At 22.3% G+C, this 18,563-nt stretch overlaps 2 protein-coding genes across 3 annotated transcripts; one reads left to right on the plus strand and one right to left on the minus strand.

The window, feature by feature from the left end:
- The first annotated feature begins 7,527 nt into the window (after nt 1-7,527).
- Nucleotides 7,528-8,391, plus strand: hoka (membrane protein hoka). The gene is made up of 3 exons (XM_011505218.1): nt 7,528-7,680; nt 8,028-8,111; nt 8,189-8,391. Exons 1-3 carry the CDS (start codon nt 7,638-7,640, stop codon nt 8,347-8,349), a joined length of 288 nt encoding a protein of 95 aa, XP_011503520.1. The 5' UTR covers nt 7,528-7,637; the 3' UTR covers nt 8,350-8,391.
- A 178-nt stretch (nt 8,392-8,569) lies between these two features.
- Nucleotides 8,570-17,406, minus strand: U2af50 (U2 small nuclear riboprotein auxiliary factor 50). 2 transcript variants are annotated; one of them, XM_011505219.1, is made up of 8 exons: nt 17,206-17,406; nt 15,223-15,527; nt 14,895-15,155; nt 14,672-14,822; nt 14,196-14,251; nt 9,487-9,768; nt 9,005-9,169; nt 8,570-8,892 (listed from the first exon to the last, which is right to left on the minus strand). In XM_011505219.1, the coding sequence occupies exons 1-8, from the start codon at nt 17,225-17,227 to the stop codon at nt 8,761-8,763; spliced, it is 1,374 nt and encodes a 457-aa protein (XP_011503521.1). In that variant the 5' UTR covers nt 17,228-17,406; the 3' UTR covers nt 8,570-8,760. The 2 variants fall into 2 exon arrangements, with proteins under 2 accessions (XP_011503521.1, XP_011503522.1); XM_011505220.1 differs by having other exon boundaries at nt 8,571-8,892; nt 14,684-14,822.
- Nucleotides 17,407-18,563: the final 1,157 nt, after the last annotated feature.

Here is an 18,563-nt window from a genome sequence, read left to right on the forward strand (position 1 = left end):
GTTTATTATGTATAATATATAATATAATACTTATATAATACTCAAACAGATCTACAGAAAATTTTAAAACTGGTTAATTGGGAAAAATTATCTATTTATAAAAATAACTGTTATAATTACAGATAACCAGATTTTACCAGAGTTTCCTTTGATACCAGCATCTAAGGGGTTCTGCATTACATTAAAAAATACCATGGTGAACTTTAAGCGAACTCTTGTACATGAAGGAATTATCAAATGTCCACAAGGAACGCTAATATCTTCTGGTGCTTCTCAAGAATTGATTAATCGAACAAAGGTTTTAATTGATGAAAATGTTTCAACAATAACAAATTCACTATCTCAAAAGAACTTTGAGAGTGAATCGACTTCGGAAACAACAATATTAGAATCCTCTGCGAATTTTAATGCTCTCCACCCAAATGAAACGAAGAGAGATAGTCTGGATCATAATATCAGCTAGCCACAAGGTAAACTTAAATGTTTAGTTTACAAGAATAATTACATTTCGTAATACATAAGTATTTAATCTTATTAAAATGTCATATATCAAAATATATAAATAATTAAGATAACATTTACGAAATTAAATAAAAAGCACATTTATAGTATCTATTTATTTAGCATTAAAATTAAAATTAAAAGGCATACTATATTATAATACTCAATTGTATTGATGAATGCCATGCTGTCATAGACGACTTTCAACAAATTGAAGCAGTAAAGCGATCTATCATTATTGTATGTTTAGAAAACATTAAATCGGTTATAAATGTATAAATATCTGCCTCAAAGTTTAGTTTCTTTAAAAATAGTTGAAGATTTATATTCATTAATGTTTTATGTATCAATATTTAACGAATGATATGCAACATATTACAGATATTGATTTTCTAAAAACTTAATATTTTTAAGAGTATTCTAGTTAATTTTTATCTTAACAGATTGTTTTCAAATTTCTTTTAATTTTTTTTATTTTGAAATTTTGAAATTTTCTTTATTTTGAAAATTATTTCAATATATGCATGTAGTTTTATTGAAATTATTTTTTAACCTATTTATTATTATACTTCAGCACTGTATTACTATATATAATATTCTATTATTATTCTGCTAAAAAAGAAATATCTTTAAAAAATTTTATTCAAAGAAGTTGTGTATCTCATATTTTAAATATATGATTAATATATAATATTAATATTCAAAAATACAATTGATTTTTGTGCAAAATTTATTTGAAAATCTGTAAAATAAAAAATATGTTAATTGAAATTTTAACAATCCTATTATGAAATAAATTAGCTCGAATATTTCTTTCCAATTTTTTATCAATTTGGAGAAGATATAGAAAGTAAAATTTTTATTTGTTTCTTTTGTCTTGATATACTACATAACAATGGGAGACTGCTATAAATTAATTCGCTCTTAGTGACTAAAAAACAGCAACTTTTGAATAATTACTTCTTTCATGTACTTAACTTGCCATTTATTTTATTTACATAACCTACTTTCATATAAATATTGAATCAACAAATAATATTCATATAGTACTTATAGTAAATTCCTTATTTCTGTTATGGATAAGGTCATTTGGGTTAGTTATTCATATTATGTGGAGATAAATGCTTAAATATCAGAAAAAATGAAAGCTAATTAAAACAGAAATATTTAAACAAATATAAATATAAGAAATTACAAATAAAGAAATAAAATTTTTCATAATAATTTACTTTGAGATGCCTTTATTATTATTTACTTATTTATCTAAAAGTAAGTTTTATATTACAACCACTCGTAATTGTAAAGTAATATACAAGTGAATTTAGAGTTCCTATAAAATTAAAATTAAAAAACCTTGGTGTCCAATTTCTACAAAATATGGTAAGAAAAATTGATATTATCAGATAAGGTTCTAAAATTCTAAATTAAAAAGTTACTATAAAGATTTAATCATCATATATTAGCCAAAAATTATACAATTATTTCCAAAACGCCATCAAAATTGAAATGTTTATTTTGAATATAATAATATCATTGTTCTTCAAAATCAGCTAAAGCTGTTCTTGAATATTATTAATTTTTTCTATGGGTACAGATATTATATCTAATTAGATTTTATATTTGATCAAAAACATTTTGCATATCGACCTTCATTGCGGATGTATGAAATCAAAAGTATAAATCGAAATGAGTTTTTGTATAGCAGTGTGTTGACACTGTCAAATTATTATCAAATATAGTAATTAAACAATTCAGATAATAGTGTAATATTTAGTTTCAGCTTCTATTTGTTGTTTTATAAACATATATTTTGTTTATTATGAGAATTTTTAAAAAGAAACAATTATTTCAGGTCAACTAACAATTAATAACTATTCAGGATAAACATTTCTATTTAGAGATAAAATAATCTCTAAGCTTTACATACAAGGATAAAAAGAATACATTAATAACTTCTAGAAACTTTTGAGGCAGATTTTTAATAATATATCATTTTTGTAATTGCGATTTAAAGAATTAAATTTTTAATATAAATAAATAAAAATAAATTCAAATGTTAAAACGGAAAATGTAAAGCGATTTGAGTGATAAAATTTTTTTTGATAATATATATTTAATATAACACTAATAATTACATAGTGATTGAAAAAAAAATTATTGTAGCTGAGAATTTTGGTTTTAAATGTTATGCAATTTTATTTTATAATTTGAATATTTTTTCAAACTTATTAATTAAGTGTACAATTTTTTATATTTAAGTTTGAATAAGCTATCTCAAATAAATGTTCTGAATTTCAAAACTAACATTTTTATTTATAAAACAACGTTAAATATTAATTATCCAACTTTATGTAATTCAATGTACTTAATTATTTATATTAGAAAAGTAGTAAAAGTACTGAATACTTCGAATTTTTTTTTAATGTATCACTCAAAGTCAAAGACTGTCACGTTCAAGAAACTATTGATGTTAAAGTTCGTAGAATAGTAAGGAAAACATTATTATTATATTATTACAAACTAAAGTGCATTTTAAAATGACTATAAATTCTTTTAAATAACAAATCTTGAGTTATTCCAGATAATTATTAGACAAGTTCATTTCAAGTCAAAGTTTCTGTGCATTAACATAAAAAATACCAAAAAATTCAACATATATTTATTTATTATAATAGTATCAGAAAGTATTATAATAATAATACTAATAATCAATCAGATATTGAAGATTGTTGAAAGTTTAACTATTGCTAGAATTATTCGTTGAAGATTGAATAAAATTACATTGAAAACAATAAATTATAATGAATTGTTAAATATTTTTTTATTTAATTATCTATTACTAAGATTAATAATTGTTCATAAAAGAAGAAAAATATTGGCTTTAATAATTTTACCAAGTATAAAGAATATCTACTTATAACGAAAAAAATATGTATGATAAATAGTAATATCATGTGTTTTAGATTGTACATCAATTAAGTTTTATTTACTAATTCTTTATTTCTTTGAGATATTATATTGCAAATTATTAGTTTGCAAACTGTAATTTGAGTTTGAGTAACTATGGAATACTTGTCTTATAACAAAATATATATTATAGCTTCTTCGAAACTAATTTAACTGTTTTTTATCTATAACATATTTAGATATATTAGTAGTTTATATTAATTATTTAAGTAATAAAATCATTAGATTATATAATATAGTTTTTCTAACAATCCTATTTTTTTACATTTTTATTCTTAATTAATGGTTTTATTTTGTTGGTTAAAATTTTTTTTATAATATAAAATTTATCCTAAATTAATTTCTTTATTTATTAATTTTTTAATCAACTTTATAGAATTATATTTTTGAACCATTGCTTATCATCTTAAATCCTTCGAAAAAACATTAATTATATTAAATGTTTTTAAATTCCTCATTTCTATACAAATAATTATACACTTTGAAAGTAATTTTTTCGATTTTAAGTTTTTTTTATAAAATATATTTTGTAGACTTTCATTTCTTTCATTCATTAGTTTTTGTAATCGTAAAACGAAAAACACGATGATCAATTATAAAATTAGTAGGAATTTCTAATTATATACATTTGGTTGTGTAAAAACAAGTAAGTACATATAGTCAGATTATTTATACGTTATAATCGGTAGTATTAATAAACAAAATTGTATTCAAACCAATCGATAATCATTGAATATTTTTAAATTACGTGTTATTACTTAAATGTTGATTTTTGTCGTATGATTGCATGTGTCAATAAAAGCAATAATTGTTAAATTGTAAGATTTCTTTTTTTTAAATTGTCAATAAGTTTTAAAAATAGATAATAAAAAATATGTTAGAAGAGTATTAAATTAATATTTAATTGTATAAGAATAAAAGTAATAATGTTCAATTTATTTAGTTTATAAGCTATCCAATTGAAAATTTATTTTCAGTATATAGAGGAATTAGTAACTCAATTCACAATCTATAAGTACTTCTATTTATATAAATATATAAATATAATATTAATGTAGTCGAGAATAGGCTTCTACTGGTAGATATAAGCTAGAAGGAAAAATATACAGAACAATATATAGATAATACAGAATACTAAACAGCAAAATATAAAGAATTATATCTTTATTATAATAGTTTAGTAATTAAGTATTTTAGTAATTACAATATTTATGTGCTAATGATATCAACTCACACTAATTATGCTAAGGTTATATAAATTAAATACTTATTTTTGCTTAAATTATAATTACAATGATTAATTAAAGACATGTTTCAATATGTGTATATTTATAAGTATATTTTGTTTCTCTTTGATTTTTCCTTCTTTTTGACTCAACTTCAATCAGAAGCTAATTAATTGTAAAAACATTCTGGTTATTATGATTCATTGTAGAATTACTTGAAGATAGTATTTTTAAAAAACTAACTATAAACCTAGTTAATAAAATTGACAGAAGAAATTTAATATAATTGAATATTAAAAGTGTTTGGAGCTTGTTATAAAGCCAAAAGAAATATTAAAATTTTCTAATAGTTTTTATCATTACTGAAGAAAATTACTCTAATATTATCACACAATCATGTAAATTTTCATTACACAAAATTAGTAAAATATAAATGTTATATAACGAATGAATTAATGAAGTAATATTTTATTTAAAAAACAGAACGCTTAAATAAAAATCTTGATAGTTACTGTTACTGAAGTATTCTTAGTAAATGAGTGGGAAAACTTTATTTTTAAAATAGTACAGTTGAATTCATTTTGAATTCAATTCTATTATTTCTATTATATAATGATTTATGTCTAGAAAGCAAACAATATTTGTAAATGATCAACCGCGCTTTGAGAGCTCAATGACTTTTGTAGATTAGCTGAAAGTTTCAACGTAAAAAATTTAATTACTACATGTTACGATAAATACTTTATTATTTATTTTATTCTTAGGTATTTGTATTATATGAAAAAATATTCATAATAAATGCTATTACTTCGCGATAAGCTATTATTAAGTTTGTATCATGAGTGAATTAGCGAAAACGGTAATTTAAATTCATTAATACTTCAATTGTAATTTGTGGTAATATTTTAAAGGGAAATATATAAATAATTATCTCAGTGATTATGGAGATATATTTTTGAATTTATTTTCCATATGATCAAATTAAATTTTTTTTTAATTAGAAATTATTTAATTATTTATTAATTATATAAACTCATTAAAATTCTTTATTAAAGCATAATCTAAAACAAATTAAACTCCTTAAATTATTTTGTAATTCCCTAAAGTATATAATTATACTTCTAAAAAAAGTAGTATAATTATTTTAACACTTATTTTAATATGTATTAGCATTAAAACTTATTTTAATTCATATTAGGACAAAAAATGTATTTTTACATCTGTTCTTAATTAAGTGGTCAATCGTATCAGTTGCAAGATGACATATTAAAAAAAACCATACTTAATAACATCGATTTATCAATAAATAAACATGTTAATGTTTAGTAGTATGTTGGTAACAAATTTGTTCATGAAATAGATATTAATATTAAGTTTAGAAACTTTTTCCTAAAAGTTGACCTTTTTATTGGTTTAAATGTTTCTATAAATCATTATACATTATTATAAAAAAAAGGAATTGGAGTGAATGATATTGATAAAGTAAAGGAAAGGGGAGAGAGAATATAAAGTACCAGATAACTAAAAAAATACACAAAAACATGATTATAAGGGTGTGAATGAAAAAAAAACTTAGAAAAGACAAAAGGACAAAATGCTGTTATATTTAAAATATTTGTACATATATTAGCTTTTTATATTTATCTTACTATTGCATTTTATCTTTGGTAATAATTGCAACATAAAATATAAGAATAAATAAGTGATAGTTATATCAAATAAATTTTTGTATCATTCGACTACATTGATATTAAATATTATATGATTAACTGTTATTTTATTTTATTGTTTTTATTATTAGTTTTTATAAATAAAAATTTTTATGTTCAAATATATAATTTTATTTTTTTTTGTACAGGTATCCTACTTCCCCTGAAACCCCAGTCCACTGAACTACTCGTCATTGAAAATTGTTTGTAATATATTAACGTATATTCTAAATTTCTGAACTTTATTTTAATTTAGATTAAAATAACAATATATGGAATCTTTTTTATTTAAAATACAAAATTGTATATTATTTGTTGCACGTTAAGAAGATACAATAAAGAATATTTTTTTAAATATATTAATTTGAATTATTAATCTACCATACTAAAAGATAATTAATATGTAATAACAATCAGAAATTTATTATAAATTTTGAATTCTCATTTATTTCACACATAAAGTTATTATAATTTATTTAATTAAAATTTAAAGACAATATAAAAATACTATAATTATTTTTTAAATGTGGAGTAAATGAATTAGTAATCAAGTAAAAATAAAAGGATCGAGTGTTAGTGACTTCAAAATGATTTTATTTTATAGACACAATAATTTTATAAACTATGGAATTTGTCAGTATTATTAAAAAATTAATAATCTTAAATGTTAATATTTGATGCGAATATGCCTGTACTATATTTTTAAGAATATGCACTTTGCAAAATAAACATTATTATTTATCGTTAACTATTTCAATCTAATACGAATTTTTAAGATGAATTCAAGAAATATTTTCTAAATATATACTTGAAAGAATATATTATTTTTATATTTTAAATAGTTCGATAATTATTTTAATTTTACCTTTTTAAAAAATTAACATTTTGATATTTCACTACAATAATTCATTACAGATTTTTTACCATATAAAGCTTTTTCATATTATAAAAAACTAAAATTAACTTTTTAATATGTAATTATGAAGTACTATAGGCAATTTAGTAAAAAATAAATTGCTATAACGATCTTTTACTATGTAGCAACGTCAAAGAAAATATCTAGATGTGTCATATGAGATAAGATTTGTAATATAATACCTGTTATCTTAAAGAAGCCTTATCTGTTGGTTGTGGAATCACAAAACACTTGGGCAAGATAAGACTCGCCCAGTTCAGTTATACCAGTGATTACCAGGTGTTTAGCCTAGCTTGTAAGTGAACTTAAAAATTAAAAATGAGTTCTAGAAATATTCTATATTATTTAGCCATTGGATTTTGTAAGTATTTTTATAATAGAATCTGTTTAAAATTCCATTTTTAATTTGATATTTTACGTGTTTTTCGAATCAATTCAATTTTGGAGATTAAAATGTAAGCACTATAGAAATTTTTATATAAACAATCATGTAAATACTATTTATTCATATTATAAATATTAGGGTCTTGAAGGAGTACAAAAAATTAATATTAACACTACTAAAACATGAATTTTGTTTAAATAAAATTGTTTCTGTAATAAAATATAGTACTTTGAATTTATATAATTACCAATTTATTAAAAATTTAATTGCATATATTTTATCAATAAATTTATCTAATAAAATAATAAAATATATTTTTATAGTAATTATTGGAATTTTCTTAAATGAAAGCGAAGCTAGACGAAAAATTTTACGAGGACGTAAAAATATAACGCGAAGATATTATAGTGAGTAACATTTGATAAAAGAATAAATTTACATAAAAATATAATTAGAAATATTATGTAAACTATTCTTTTTTTAGACGGTACAGCAATTCCAGCATGGTCTATTGCTATGATTTCAGGCTTGAGTATGTTAATAATAGGTGGTGGACTATATCTTATTCTTAAGAAATTAATGATTGACTCAATTGAAATAAATGAAGCATCTTCATATCAGCCTGCAATGCAAGATGACGTATAAATGATTTTTTAAATTAAAAATAATAGGCTTAAATAATATATATTTTATAATTAGAATTGTAAATTATTTATTTCTGAATTCATTCAAATTGATAACAAAATATAATGTATTTTTTATGTATACAAACATATTTGTTGCATTTATTATTTTTCAATTTTAATAGATATTAATTCATATTAAATAGCGATTTCAGTTATACAGATACAGGCAATTAATAACATAATCACATCCATTTTATTTTATTTTTATTTGATGATAAAATAAATTTTTAATTCGTAAGCGACAGGGTATGTAAAAATTAACAGTATTCAGTTACGTTACAATAGAACTGTTTAATGTCATATTATGAAGAAGAAAATGTCCCTTTACATTTATGCAAATCAATAAAAAATGAATTTAAAATTTGTAGTATTAAAATTCTCTACGATGATACTTGTCTGAATCGAAATATGATGTAACTACAACACGATTATTAAACTTTCGACCCGTTAAAGTTTGCTGAGCTTTTTGACAGTCGAGAACACTATTAAATTCCACAAATACCTAAAAAAAAATTTCGTCACATTATAAAAATACAATTAATATTTCATTAAATTATATTTTTTAATACATTTTTTCAGTAATTCACTGCAGTCACAATAAAAATTATACTAACCTTTCCGCATCCTGGCACATCGACACCTTCAATAGGTCTTGGTATTTCTACAGATCGGACAACTCCATACTTATTGCATTCTTCTTTAATATCTTCAAGAATATCCTCATATTCTTCTTCTTCCATTAATTCTTCTGGTGTAACCATATTTAATAAACATAATACCTAAAAAATATATATTTTTAATATTAGCCAATACATTTATAAAGTCAGTACTTATTTAAAGCCCTTTAAATTATATTAATACTATCACAAATTAGATATCAAATTTAAAAATTCTAATATTTATTAAAGCTTTCAAATTGCTATTATTTATTTATATAAGATTTTTAGAGTAATTACATATATGTTATTTATTTTTACAAACAAATAACGAAAATTATCGTTAATTAAGAAAAACGTTTAATTTTGTCAATATTAAATATACTACTCTCTTTTAAAAAAAAACTAATAAATAAGCATCAATAAAATGATTTAATTACTTCAGTCGCAGGCCCACTTGTTCCCACCATGGATAATCCTGGCACTTGGATTTGCACAGGTGCTTGTGTACCAATCATTGGATTCTTTGCTCCAACACTTGCACGTTGAACAATTAATTTCTTATCTCCAAGTTGCATACCATTGAGACCAGCAATCGCTTGATCAGTCATAGATACATCGACATACTCGCAGAATGCATAACCTTTGGACAAACCTGTTGCAGAGTCCTTAACAAGATTGAATGCACGAAGTTGTCCAAAGCTCATCAATAGCTCCTTTACCTGTACATTATATTTGATCAATTTTAATACTAAATTTATATTAAATAGCGTAATTACACCGAGATGAGAGTTTACTTAAAATCAAGTATACGTGAGATATCTATTTAATTGGTATTTTAAAAAATTTATAAACATTTACTATTTTATAATAATTATATTTTTTAAAGTTTCACATCATAAAACATTTCATTGTATTTATTTTATATATTATTTATTTATAAATGTAAATATTTAAGTGCTATAAATATAACTGGAATACAAAACTTAATATCTTATAAGGTATGTTTTAGTTAATATTATATTTCTTAAGAAGATAAATTTAACATTAAGTATCAATGATATTTCACATATCCTTTACAAGATTAATTATATAATCAATTATTAATAAATATGTATGTATATATAGTGAAATAAAAAGTTTGGTTTTATTAAGTTATTCCAATAATCTTAATTAGTTATTTTTATAGTTGCATAAATACATCTAGCAATTTGAAAATAACTACAAGTTTTTAATTGAATAATAATTTTTTTATACGCGTTGAGGGATGTATTTGAGTTATTTGATAAATCCATTAAATTAATATCAATTCTACAATAATAAGTAATAATTTTGAAACAAATTAAAAACTTATTTATAACTTAATTTATATGTACAGTTTCATTAGGCTTTTTTATCTCTTCTGTTGTATTTAATAATAATATATAATCAATTATTAATAATATTTTAATTTAATATACCATATTTCCTATAAGTAAAAAATTTAAATATTTTATTTTATTTTTAAGCAATAAAGCATTTTATGTTTATATTTTGTATATATGCTTATCGATAAAAATTTTTTTGACTATGAATTCAATTAAGTTAATAACAAACACTTTTCTTAAATTTTTTTACCTATTTTTTACTTAACAATTATTAAACATGAATATTGTTTATATGCAAAGAATTATATACTACCATGAAAAAATCTTTTATCACAAAGTCATGATTTTTTAAAATTATATGTTAAAACTATTCATTAATCTTATAAAATCAAGTTATCTATATTAATTTTTTAACTTTTGTAATATTAAAATAATTTATCATTTATCTTTTGAATATAACCTTTCATATTTTTATTTCAATATTTAATAAAATAGTGATTAAAACATTTAATTGATAAAAGAACGTAATTTTTTTACTCTAATTAGTTTTTACTTTAACTTTAAAATACGATTTATTGATAAAGTTTATAATTGAATAGTTATAAATTTAAATTTATCAAACAATCCGTACATACATATATGTATACACACACACACACACATATATATATATATATATATATATATACAAGACGATTATGTATATACATTTATCTATACAATTCATTATCAATGAAATAAAAATTAAATACTGAATTTCACGCTTTATACTCCATATATTTATTAACTGTATAAATAAATTCTTTTCTCAGTGTGACTGCGTCACTGCCTTGGACCGGAAATCAAAATGAAACCAAGTTTAACATCATGTTATATATAAAAGCTGTATAAAATATTGAAACAGGTTTAAATTACTGTAAGTTTTTCCTAGCTTATTTTTCGTCAGTATCCTATTTTCATTATATAATTTTCTTAAATTCGCGTTTTAATAATTATCCAAGTAAATAAGAAATTTAAACATGAGTTTAATATTTTCCTCTATTATCAAGCTGTATATACTCATTTCGCTATGTACAAATGTACTAAGTTCCCTTTATTAGAAGTCACAAAATTATCACTTAATAATACTTACGAACCCACTATGATAGTCTTAGATCCTGAAAACTCTTTCATACGATAAGTAATAGCAGGTTGCTTAAAAATAATATATAAAAAAAAATTTTTTAATATATTTTAGCAACTTGCCCTTATCGATGAATTAATCATATATACATATATGTACCGCTCTAACGCTATAATAAACGTCTTAACTCACGCAAATCTGAAGATCTCGTCTCCCAAAACGAAAGAGCTGCAAAATCGGTACATTTGTCTTTTTCGTTTTTAATTTCTTCCCCAAGCGAGGAAAGGTGAGAGAATGAGTTTAAGTACTTGCCTCGAGGGACTGCATAAGCCTCTCTCCAGGCAGTGTGGATTTTTGTCATGTTCAGTAGTAGTAGTGGTAGTAGTGGTAGAAGTAGTGGTAAGCAAATGCTTTTGATCGGCGCGACCCTAAGCTAAGAAATTGGGAGAAAGGGAATACTGATACATAATTTATTTATTTGTTTCAAACAAAACAAACGATTTAACGCGAAACTTTTCTTTGTCTTTTACTTGTTTATAATTTATCACTGATAATTCGTTTATCTTGAAAATAGTTTTCTCTTGGAAACACTTTCTCTCTGTGAATTTATTGAAACCGGACTTTTTGTTTGTTTGATTTCTCATTCGCGTAACCCTGTAAAGGTGAATGATAAGAAGGTAATCTCGAAAACGGAGCCTGAAAAAGTAAGCCTGGAAAGAAAACAGCTGCAAAAAGGGAAATACATTCTGTCTCTCTCGGTGTTCCTAGAAATTTCTTTTTTTAATTTAAAAACCTGAAACAGACTGTCGTGTCTCGCAGTTTTACCTAAATAAAAATACATTGTTGTATGCATTCTCTCGGTTTCCCTTGTTTGCTCTCCAGCAGCAGGTACGACATTTCCAAAAACAGTGCGGAGTTCCATTCAACTCGCTCAACTTTTTATGAAATTGTAGAGGAGGAGAGGAAAACTCGCGCTGTCCGAGAATGAATCATACTTTTTGCCTGTAAAACACAAACCCGCTCTCCCGTTTCATACGTGTTTCGGTTTGTACCATTTCCTCTTTTTATCCTAAAAAAGCGTGTAACTAATTTATAGAAGAGATCAGAACAACTTGGATCGAATTATTTTGTATGAATGTTACTTTCATATTGTTTCTTATTAAGGATAACTAATTTAAAATATGCACAAATAGTAACATAATATCTTTAGTCAATTACAAATAAGTACACTATGAAATTCGAAGCTAAGTTAATAAATAATAAATATTAAAAAAATTTGATAATAAATGAACTAAACTTAACCCTCGTGTTGAATGAAAAAATGTGTTATATTGCTTCAATAACGTTTTTAAATTTAATTTAAAAATATTCATTTTAAAGTGGTAATAAAAAATTATAATATATTTAATTTTTCAATTTTCATTGAAAAGTTATTATAAATTATTAAACTAAAAACTATTTAGTATAAATTTATGAATTCGTAATTATATTTTATGGATTATATTAATTATATAAAATTTACTATCCAAATTTATACTAATCTCTTCTATATTCATCGTAAGATTTTTATATGTATTTTTCACGATGTCGGTCGAATCCACGATGAGCCTAGAAAAGGCTGAAAAAGAACTTTCTCTTCATTGTCAATGCTCCGCGTCGTATATTAAAGCTGTAACGTCTCTAAACCGTGTTCATGGTGTTAATGACACAATAAATTTTTTTTTTATTAATAAGAATCATAACAAAATTTTTATCTTTTAATTTATTTAAAAGTATAAATTAATATAAATTTATGTCTATCTGATTAATTTATCAAAAGTTAATACTATATATAAATGTTATTAATATTATATTTACTGAAATTGAAAATATTTTTATTTAATTATAAAAAATCAATGATTTTACAAATTTTATTTTAAAGCGTGTGTATATTGCAATGTTCGAATAAAATTTTTTTATTAAAAATATAAATTAGCTATAAAATTAGTCTAAACCGATATTATAGTTACAAAAATAACTAAAAAAATAATATATCTTATTTCAAAATGATTTTAATAACAAAAACTGGAATTTACATTTTTTTATAATATACAAAATATTAATACGAGCGCGTATTTGATATATTAAATAATTGAATAAATTAAAATGTATTCAAAAGAACACCATGAATATCGTTTGTAGCAACTACGTCCCTGTATTAGTACCTTCCGTAATCGATTAATAATCGCGAAATTAGAATTTCAGAATATAAACGTTTCGATTCTTTAATCTAGCTGAGCTGTGTCCTATTCGACGCTGGAATCTGATGAAAACTGATACATACCTCCATGAACATTGAGCTTTAGCAGCTTCGTGGATGAAAGTCAGCGAGCTAAATAGCTAAATACTTATGGGTTTTTTTGTGGTAGAAAGGTCATATTTTTGGTTTAGAAAATGGTCTAAGCCATAAAAGTATTGTAGCAAGTCAATTGCTGATGAGCACTACCATAATTGTAATTTTTATGTTACAAAAACGCTATTCTCTCATATTTTGATGCAGCTTCGCTCGCAACATTTGAAGGGCACTCATAAAGCGAGCGAAATGCGCGTCAATGAACAAAAATTGCGTTCAAAGAAGTACCATAAAAGAAAATAAAAATAATAAATATTGCATACATACCTGCTCTTCATTCAAGTAGTTTGGTAAACCACCAATAAAGATCTTGTGGGGTGAATCTGGAAACAAAATCGAAATTTTAATTAGAAACGTAAAACAAATTTCATTGTCACAAAGTATGATACAAATAAAATTTTCACTGAAATTGCACTATAAAAGAAATATTTAAAATTTCATGTAATATTGATTTCAATCTAAATTTTGTGTAAAAAATATATTTATGTTATTTTAATAAATGGATTTACATTTATAATTTATTTCACCTTAATTGTAAGTTTTAAAAGAAAAATATTTAAAAATATTTGAATAGAATAAATTACAATTCTTTTTGTAATTAACAAAAAAATAGAATAAGAATTTGAATTTAATACACTATTTTTTGTTATACTGTTTCTTATTTAAATGTTAATTGTAGAAAAAATATAAAAAAGGAAAAATTTAATAACCAAATATTTTTTTAAAGTATGTTTTACACATACCAGGAACCGTACCTGGAACATTCATACTAGGATTATCTGTCATTCCAGGCATTGGTTGATAATCATGTGGTCTTCTAATTTTCAAATTTTGTCCTTTGAAATTAATACCATCAAATGCCATTGCTTGTGTTGTTTCATCTATTGATCGAAACTGAAGAAAATACATTTTTTTTAGTTCATTTAGTTTACATTAGTATTAATAAATTCTAGTATGATAAGTTACCTCTAGAAAAGCAAAATTTTTATCAAGATTTATTTGACATGCTAGTACTGGATTTCCAGCTGCTTGAGCTAAACCAGAGAGATGCATTTGTTGATTAAAAAATTCCATCATTTCCTCTTCAGTTATTCCAAAAGGTATATTCCCAACGTATAATCTCCTTGCTTGACGTGTAATTGTACTCCCTACAACAGGTACTGCAGCTTGTGGTGTGTCAGCTACAATATTAGCAGGAATTTGACCAGCAGCTTGCATAGCTTTATACTAAAATAATTATAATTATACATCACAGTATTAAGATTATGTGCGAAAAAGATTTTTAATCATATACCTGTAAGGGAGTAATATGCTCAAATCCTGGTGGTGGTACATCCCAATAGAGAGAAGGTTTTCGTCTTCTTGAATTACGACTTCTTTTAGGTGAACCACTTCTCTTGCGATCTCTAGATCTACGTTCCTTACTTCGTGATCGTGAGCGTTTTCTACGTTCTCTACTTCGTGATCTGTGCCTTCTGTCTCGATCTCTGTCCCCACGATCCCTATCCCTATCTCTATCTCCACGATCTCTATCTCTATCTCTATCTCTATCTTTATCACGATCTCTATCTCTATCTCCACGTTCTTGTCGCTCACGATCTATGAAAGACAGCGTTTAATAAATGTAATTAATACCTTAAAAATATATTTCTTTATGCATAAATAAATTTTAAATAAATTTTTAATCATTACTAGATAAGTAATCATTATACCAAAGAAACATTACCTTATTTTATAAGGTATATTAAAATTTCAAATACTTTTCATATTTATTTATTTAAAGTCTAATAAAATTAGGTCATAAGGTATTAATTAGGTATTTAATTTTTTATTTAGAATTTTGACTAGATAAAAAAAAAACTTATTTGGAAATGAATGTTTTATTTTTACTGAAACAGTAAATATAATGAAATAACACAAGATTTTGTATAAATACAGATACTTAAAATATAAAATATTAATTAATAAATTAATATTAGCATTGATATAACAGAGATTTAAATGAATTAATTTTATAAAAGATTAACAAAATATTGAACACAAATTTTATAATCACAGAAAAAATTGTATATTTTTTAAAAATTTACATGTTTTAAATCCAATATAATCAAATGGTATAAAGTAAATAAATATATTAAAATTTTTTTTTGCTCAATAATTTTTAGTATTTTTACATATGCTTATGTTAAATTTATTTGTATAAATATTGTTATATTTTCTATAATGCACATACATATATACATATTTAAAAAATCAATGTAATATACAAAGTTTCGTTTATTTAGTTTTATTTAAGAAATATAAACCATACCAATTGCTAGTCTAAAATAAAAATCATAATTATATTATTGTTTATAATAATCATACATGTAACAATAAAAAAATTATTAAAATAAAAATTGAATCTATTACTCCATGAAGAAATTTATGTAATTTTGTAAAGAATAGGAAATAATAAAAGATATAAATTTTATAAATATTTAATATATCTGCAAATGATACACGTTTATAACAAATTAAATATTAAAAAGAATATATTAAATTAGAATATATTATAATTAAATATAAAAATAGTTTGAAACACAACTAAAAATATTTTAAGTTAGAAATATCTATTTCCCATTATATAGAAAAACTAATCAACGAGAAAAGTCAATTCATTGAATTATGAAAATTAAGAGATTAAAATTATTTTTTATACGGAATATATTAAATTATAAATTTATAATAGGACATTCTACATGCAAAAAATTAAAATATGCAGATAGAAAAAAGTATAAATTAAAAATATATTTAGAACAATAAAATTAGATATTAATTCATCATAAAAATATAGAAAGTCGATAGTTTATAAAAATTATTAATAATAAATTAATGCAGCACAATAGTTTAAAATGCAATCTTATTTTACATATACTAATATTAATGTTCAAATACCAGGTAAGTTAGAAAACAAAATAATAACTCAATTATTATTATAGCTATATAAGATTCTAAAAATAAAACGGGATCAAAGATTAATATAAAATCATATAATACCAAATTATATTTGTCTTTAAGGTTATTGTTCAGTGTAAAATGAAATCAAACTAAATATGAAAAATGAAAAATAGTCTATTTATTTTATATCAGGAATATATTACAAATTAATTGTAATATATAAACGAGAGAACGCGGCCATCATTGTTAAAAATTTATTCTTGCGGTGTATGCATGTCGAAAAAATAGGAGACGCAACGGAATATTTATCCAAGATTCAGTCTTTCAATCTGCTTACCTCCATTAAAGTCTTCTCCCATTTTCAACGTGCTAGAATTTACAGTTATTCTAAATAAAAAATTATTTTTTAATATTTAAATATAATTTAAAAGAAAAAATTATTATACTATAAAATATTCTTTGAAAGTTTTCAAGTGCAAATATAAACGAACGTCAATATAGAAATGACGCACAATCGCGAAATGGAAAATTTCAGGAAAGCAAATTATGCACAAGTTAACGTACAAATAGAAGAAATAGAATTACAAACGCTAACCATGCAAGACCAGGTTGAACAACTTAACGTTTGAATAAAATGGCGATACAATATAGCTTTTCAAATTATTGACCATAAATTTTTTAATAATAAAGTAACACTCATAAAATAAAATTTATAATTAGATATATAATACTATAATATAAATAGGAAAATGAAATATATTATATCAAATTATTGTATAAAAATGAAATCTTAATTCAATTTAAATTTAATTAAATTAAATTTTTAAAGAAATTAAATTTAATCGACTATTTTCCAGGCGTTAAATATATAAGTTATAGTTTCTTAATAGATTAAAATAAAAAATTTAATAAAACAAATGAAATTAAATTGCAATTTATTATAATTGACAATCAAAGCAACGATTAAACTTTCTATTCTATACAAAAATATATTATCTTCGATTTATTGATTAATATATAATGATAAATTATGATGAAGCATACATTTTCGAAAAATTTGTCAATATTTTTATTGATAAATTCTGAAATTTAAATATATTTTTATTTTGTATTTTAAGACATTACATATGACAAAATAATTATAAGTAAATTGTTACGGTAGTGAATTACAATTATTATTTACAATGAATTGTATTTTCAAGATTTCTATTATTTCCTTATTCCTACAAAATTCGGCTCTTCTATTATCCCAAATAATATAAACTTATTTTTCTATAAATAAAATACTATATTAATTATTTTACTTTCAAAAACTCTATTTTATAAAGTTTTATTAAAAGTTGTATTCTAATGTATTTTATGGTTCTGAAGAATTTTTAAGTTCAGTTCTAAAGTATCTATTTCTCTATTGCATGGTCTTCCTATTTGTAACTAATTATATATAATTGAAAGAATTATTTATTATTTAACACATAAAAATTCCAATTATTAATAATAAAATAGTTATACCACAATTTTATAAAAATTAATTTGAGATACAAAAGAAAATTTATAGATATTTATATATATATAGAATAAATTTTTCCAGAATATCCCAACAATTATTAACAATAATACAATATTACTGAATATATGATTAATTAAAATATTCATGTAAAATTTATTTGAAACAAAAACTAATATGATACAAATGTT

The sequence above is a fragment of the Ceratosolen solmsi genome, unplaced genomic scaffold (assembly GCF_000503995.2).
Source record: "Ceratosolen solmsi marchali unplaced genomic scaffold, CerSol_1.0 scaffold93, whole genome shotgun sequence".
Taxonomy (NCBI): domain Eukaryota; kingdom Metazoa; phylum Arthropoda; class Insecta; order Hymenoptera; family Agaonidae; genus Ceratosolen; species Ceratosolen solmsi.

Excerpts from the sequence above, each read along its gene's own strand:
- hoka (XM_011505218.1), top strand. The coding sequence starts at position 7,638 with ATGAGTTCTAGAAATATTCTATATTATTTAGCCATTGGATTTT. Across the intron at positions 7,681-8,027 it reads TTATTTAGCCATTGGATTTT|TAATTATTGGAATTTTCTTA; the intron begins GTAAGTATTTTT and ends ATATTTTTATAG. Across the intron at positions 8,112-8,188 it reads TATAACGCGAAGATATTATA|ACGGTACAGCAATTCCAGCA; the intron begins GTGAGTAACATT and ends TTCTTTTTTTAG.
- U2af50 (XM_011505219.1), bottom strand. The coding sequence starts at position 17,227 with ATGGGAGAAGACTTTAATGGAG. Across the intron at positions 15,528-17,205 it reads GGGAGAAGACTTTAATGGAG|ATCGTGAGCGACAAGAACGT; the intron begins GTAAGCAGATTG and ends TGTCTTTCATAG. Across the intron at positions 14,823-14,894 it reads AAAATTTTGCTTTTCTAGAG|TTTCGATCAATAGATGAAAC; the intron begins GTAACTTATCAT and ends TATTTTCTTCAG.